At 39.6% G+C, this 6476-nt stretch overlaps 1 protein-coding gene across 2 annotated transcripts in view; it reads left to right on the plus strand.

Annotated features, from left to right (window-relative positions):
- Positions 1-213: 213 nt before the first annotated feature.
- The window catches only part of Cltrn (collectrin, amino acid transport regulator), a 49018-nt gene continuing 42755 nt past the window's right edge, over positions 214-6476 (plus strand). The window contains exons 1-2 of one of the 2 annotated variants that reach the window (XM_029567253.1): positions 214-396; positions 1167-1233. In XM_029567253.1, coding sequence (XP_029423113.1) covers positions 1219-1233 — 15 coding nt within the window. In that variant the 5' untranslated portion in view covers positions 214-396; positions 1167-1218. The remainder of the gene's footprint in view (positions 397-1166; positions 1234-6476) is intronic. The other variant, XM_029567252.1, reaches the window with a different exon arrangement.

Below are 6476 nucleotides of genomic sequence, written 5' to 3' on the forward strand. Positions count from 1 at the left end.
CATGCCCCTCCTTCCTGACTCGTCAGGCCTCCAGGGTCAGCCGCGGCCCGCCTACATCTGTGGCCACGCCCCCATGCTCGGCTGGCCGCCTACGTCACGCCTCTTCCTCTGGGCAGTTGGACAGTTCCCACGGTGGCAAAGGCTCTACGTCACGTCCCTCCCTCCTGCGTTAGACAGTCCTCCTGGCCTATCGCAGCGGTCGTCTCTGGCGAAGGGCGAGGATCTTAGGATTCACATTGGACAACCTCTCCCCGCGCATTCGCATTTGCCTGTGGTACTTCCTGAGCACCGCCCAAGTTCCCAGGAGACCTACTTTCGGTTTTACCGTGGCGTTGCTTCTCCTTCCAGGGTCAATGGTTTCTCCTAAAGGGAGCCCAAGTTCCTTTTGAAACTAGTGTAAGTTCCAGATGCCACTCGAAAAAGTGACTTTTTTCTTGTTTCTACCAACTTCGAACACCTCTAAAACGGGTAGAAAACAAAACTGATCAGTGGTGGAATCGTGTTTCATCTTCATCCCCTTTTAATCCTACCTGGAGGGCCAACTGGGACTGTGAGGGGTTTTTTTGCTTTTTGTTTTTAATTTTTATTTTTTTTTATGTGTAAGTTATGCCAGTGCAGTGTCTGCAGAGGCCAGAAGAGGGCGTCGGATCCCATGGGACGGTTAGCCGCCATATCGATGCTGGGATTCAAACAGGAGTCTTCTGCAAGAGCAGCCAGTGCTCTTCACCCCTGGGCCACGGAGTCATCTCTCCAGTCCCATGACAGTGTTTCTTTAGCACACTTTAAATGCTAGGCAGCTGTGCAGAATAACAAGCCCCCTCCTCTAGTTCTAAATGACACCCCCACACATTCCCTGGGCACCAGCTACTCTCATACTGTGGACCTATTGAGACAGCACCCCATTTGAACCTCTGCTTGAAGGCCCCTGCACTGAGATTACTCCTTACTTGATTTACAATTTTGGACTCACATTTTAAAAGTGAGAGTCTTATTATCTACTTTCCTTTGTTTTCTCCTTGTCCCCAAAGCTCTGAATGAGCACTCCTGGAGGAAGAAACATACTCCATTCGCTATTCAGTCATTTATTCAAACGGGTTTGTCTAGTACTATGCTCTAATGAATAGACAAATCTCAAGGAGCTTACAGTATGAAATTTCCCTACTTAGGTTGGAGAAGACAATAAGAGAAAGAAAAACTGATGTGTAATGGAGTGGATAGATGGAACATCCCTTAGTAAGTGCTGGTCTCTTGATCCAATGGGCAGTAGTTGGGAGCAGCGAACAAAGCGATGGTTTCATACTACCTACTACAGTCCCTTACACAATAAAATTTTTAATAAATAGTCATTGAAAATAAACACTTTTATTTGTGTAGCAGGCTATAAATTTTCCCTCCATGGCACCAAGATTTGCTACATATAATTCTACATATGCCAGAAGTCAATATTTTGTGATCAATTACAAAATACGAGTTTCCTTCTCTTCCCACTTTCCATACATTTCTTCCTTGAAGACTGTGTGTGTGTGTGTATACACATGAGCATGCACATGCACAGAGTCATAATACTGAGTTAGAAGGAACATACAGTTAAGAATACTTTTTTTTTCTTGAGAGTCTTACTATGTAGCCCTGGCTGGTGGCCTGGAACTCACTATGTAGACCAGGCTAGCTTGAACTCAGAACTCTGCCTGCTTCTGCCTCCTGAGTACTGGAATTATTGTATTACAGACATGGATCACATTCTGGGCAAGAATACTTTTAACTAAACACTTTTATTGTTAGCCTTGACCTTGAGAGCTCATATTTATATAGAATGCTTAAAATACCAATCTTTTTTTCTTTAAAACTATATTCACAGGAAAGAGGACTAAGTTCACCCTGAGTAAATGACAGCTTTAATTTTTATAGCATTAGTTCTTTTTTGTCTTCTTCCACAAATGTGTTGAAGCAGCTTACTAAAATGTAGACTACACTGAACAAAAAAAAGTACTTAAAGAATCAGAGAAAAAGTCATTGATGGAGAATAAATAAGACATCTCATTGCACAGCATCAGTTCCAGAATAGTGCTTAATTCGATATGGTTCTAAGCTTCTACAAGGCCATGGATCAGAGGAAAGGTTAATTATTTTAAGGCTTTACAGTAGTCTTAAAAAGTAATTAATATTTGGTTTGAGAAGCATGCTTCTTCATTTTTGTCCTGAGGGAAATTCAGATTTCTCATTTGATGATGCTGCGCATTAAGTGGGAAATGCCATATGGAGTTATTCACTGACACGCCCCCCCCGCCCCTGCAGTGTAACTTGTTGCCACAATCACAAAGTGCAGTGCATTAAATGAAGTTTATGAACTATCCAAACTCACCTGTTCAACTGGTCATTTAGATCATCTTTTCCTGTGACTGCAAATAAATTTCAAGTAACACCCCTCCATCCATAGTAATTCCCTGGATAACTGATATGGGAAAGGCTATTGATGAAATTCAAATGGTAGAGGGCTCAAATTGGTTGTTGTTGGCCAAATCTGTGCATTGAAAATTCAGAGATGTTGGTTAATTCATTTACCTTTTGTAGCCATGACAATGAGAGTAGTTTAAGATGCTGCTAGGACGCCTTTAATCCCATCACTCGGGAAGCAGAGGCAGGTGGATCTCTGTGAGATTGAGGCCAGCCTGGTCTACATAGTGAGTTCCAGGTGGGCTGGGGCTAGGGGCAATCTGCTAAAAAAATAAAATAAAAAGATGCTGTTATTAAGATAAGAATATATAGTTTAAAAGTTACATGGCCTGATACCTCCTGCCTGCTTTTGTTAACATCAGGTTCCTTCGGGTTACTTTTTGTAAAGGTATGCTGACTCAAACTGGAACCTCAGATTTTTAGGAAAAGATGGTCTGTTTTGAGCTCAATCTGCTGCCTTGACGTTTCCATTTAATCATGTGGCTTTAAGTATGAGTGACTCCATTTTAGTCCAGCATAGTGCTTTCTGTAGCTTCCAATTCCAAAACAATGATCTTCAATAATCCTTGCTTAACATATATGAGTGACATTAGAAACAGAAATACATAGAATAAAGTGTTGATTTAAATCTTTCTTTTAGTACATGAAATTCATTATAATGTCTCTGTGCCTAAGATGAGACACATGCTCATGCATCCCGTTTAAGAAACTCTTAAATTCCTACTTTAGAAACATTGGCAGAACTGGCTTATCTGAATTAATTTTTATTTCCAAGCAGTAGTGATTAACTCTGGCTGTAAAACAAAAGTGTTAACCCGTGAAAAAAGACAAAGTTCATAATGATTATGGCTATTGATTAACTTACAAAATGTGATGAGCTTTTTGAATATCCTTGCATATGATTTCCTCTTAAAATGGGTATGTTGGGGAGGGGTAGGGATATTTCAAAATTCTAATTTTCCTTGTTGGTCAAAGATACTGAAAATTGTTTTCCTCTGATCAGTAATGTAAAAATGGACTTACAATGTAATTCATTGTACCACACTTCCAAAGTCTCAAACTATTAGAATTTCAGTTTATGTTTCAAAGTAGTCAATTCAGTTTTCTGAAACTTTTAAATATTCTTCAGCTGTGACATGCAGAATTGAACCCAATGTAGTTTGTACCATGTAGAAACTTCAATTGTGTAGGACACAGAAGTAAATCCTGTGGGCAGTAGATGGATATAGAAGTGTGAACAAGGGCTAGAGAGATGGCTCAGCAGTTAAGAGCACTGGCTGTTTTTGCAGAAAACCCAGATTCGATTCCCAGCACTCACATAGCGGCTAATAACCATCCATAATTCAAGTTCTAGGGTGAACTATATTAGCAACTTAACATAAGTTACTCCATCTTGCTCAGAATAGCTATTTTAACAGTAACCTCTTTTCGTGTATGGGAAATATTTACAAAGAGAAAATAGCCTTGAGTTCTAAAAAATAGCTCAGTCACAAACCAGTGGAACGTGCTAATCTCAGACATTTTACCTCTGGCTAACTGCTTGTTTTCTCTTCTGTAACTCGCTATTTTAGATCACCTTTAGGACACAAAGTATAAGACCACCCTGTATTGTATGACCACCTGGTAACTGCTGATTTCAGCTTTCTTACTATACTTGTTATGGCTAGGAAGTTGACTAATTTTAAAATTACATAGTCGATTGCCAAGTTATATGACTGTATCACTTGTCTGTATAATGATTGGTTGTTGATTAATAGATTCAAAGTTCTGCTATGTTGTACAAACCTGACTGGTTCAAATGTCCTGCTTGAATAATATTTCTGTAATCCTATAAAAACTCTGACCCGACAATGATCAGGGCTGCATCTACTCCCGAGACAGACAGCCCGCCGGTCGAAAAAACATAGGGGATGCCCTCTTCTGTCCTCTGAGGGCACTGCACAACATGGCTGCACTAACACACATGCAGTCAACACACTCACACATATAAGAAAGAAAATAAATCAAAAAAAGTTTTTAAAAAAGTGTGAACAAAATGCATCAGGAACACGGGAAGAGGAAAGAATAAACAGTTAGTGGATTAGACAAGTCAAGTATACATCTGTACAACAAAAGAACTCCTTAGAGGAGCTGATGATCAGATAGACCTGGAACAGTAGCTGAGATATATAAAGGCACTTAAACACTCACAGATTTCAGTTTCAGGAAATCTTGTGAAAGCAAACACACAAAGGACAGGGCATGGTCATGTGCTGGGACTAAAACTGGAAGCACTGTTCCGAGGAGGAAGGAGAGCTGGTGTTTCTGTAAATACCCTCCCCACTCCCCACATTTGGTTCTTTTTTAACTCCTGTACTTCCTTGTGTGTGTCATTTCCATTAACTACAAGGAGAACTGGTTACCAATATGGACCTAAAAGATGTTTCTAAAGTCCATGGGCTTTTTAACAGCATCTGAGGCCTTGCCATCTGATGCCAGTAGCATGTTTGTTTTTTCCCCACTGTTTGTGACAATCAAAAATGTCTTCAGGCAATGCTAATATTCTCCAGAGGACAAATCACTGTGATTGAAAATGACTGAGTCAAAATATAATATTTTTTTTTGCACAACAGACAGAAATATTTTGGTTCCCCATACATAGTAATTTATTTTTAAAATTTTTTTATGTGTATGAGTGTACTGCCTGCATATAAATGCACCTGTGTCATATAATGTCCACAGAGGTCAGAAGAAGGCTTTGGATCCACTGGAACTGAAGTTACAGACAGCTGTTAGCCTCCATGTGGGTTCTGGGAATCGAACCTGGGTCCTCTGCAAGGGCAGATCTTAACTGATGAGCCGTCTCTCCATCCCCATGCATCGTAATTTAAAGAGAATAAAATCATTCCATTTTGTGACAATAAAACAGAACAACTAGTTCAAATTTAAAAGGGACATCGGTCCTCCTCACCTGGCTTTACTGCAAGTAAATGGAGCCTACATGGTCATGCGTGCTTTTCCAACTTTAAAGAGCTTTAAAAGCGTCTTATATGCTCAGAAGAACAACAGACACATTTTCATCTTGTATCTTTTCATATTTTACTTAACTCAGAGATCACCCCCAGAGCAAGAGATTAATAGCCATGTGCCCAGAAACTGCTTTCCAGTAGTGCTGTGGAGCAGAAAAGACATGGAGAAATCAATGTCTCTTTCCTGTTGCAGTATATTGGCTGTGCTTTTGAGTGCTCATGGCAGTAATCATTTAAATTTTTTCTTTGATTTCTAAACTCTGAGCAATTTGGAAGTAAATAGTAATTAACATGCCATGATTGAAATAGTTTTATTTCTCATCATTACTGCAGTTACTAAGAAGTTATTGAAACTGTCAAAACCACCAATCCATGAAATACATTAAACAGATATGAATCCTCTGGAAATTTGTTACTTAAAATTTGTATATCAAGCTGGGTCTGGGTGGTGCAGGCCTGGAATCTTAGCTACTTGGGTGGTTAAGGCAGGAGGATCAAAGTTCAAGGACTGCCTGGTCTATAGAGCAAGTTCAAAGCCAGCCTGTGCAACTTAATGAGACCCTGTTGCAATAAAATAAATAAATAAATAAATAAATAAATAAATAAATAAATAAATACAGGGAATATAGCTCATTGGCAGATCATTTACCTAGCTTGCAGAATTCCTGGATTTGATTCCCAACACCGCAAAATCAATAGACATACAGTCAGGTAGACAGTAAACTATGAGCCGACAAATGGGTAAGCAGGTAAGAGCACCCACTGCCAAGACTAATGGCCTGAGTTCAGTCCCCAGAACCAACATGGTAGAAGGAGGACCACCTCCTGAAAGTTCTTTTGACCTCCATATGCACACCATGGCACATGCACATAACCATGCACAAAATAAATGTAAAGAAATTACATTAAAATGAACACTTAATTTGCACAAGGTTTTAAAAAGTACAAGAAAATAAAAACAGAATATTGAGAAGTAGGAAGCCTGGTATCTAGCTCTGTTTTCTGTGTATTTTA

This window comes from Nannospalax galili, unplaced genomic scaffold, assembly GCF_000622305.1.
Source record: "Nannospalax galili isolate Female #2095 unplaced genomic scaffold, S.galili_v1.0 scaffold521, whole genome shotgun sequence".
Taxonomy (NCBI): Eukaryota; Metazoa; Chordata; class Mammalia; order Rodentia; family Spalacidae; genus Nannospalax; species Nannospalax galili.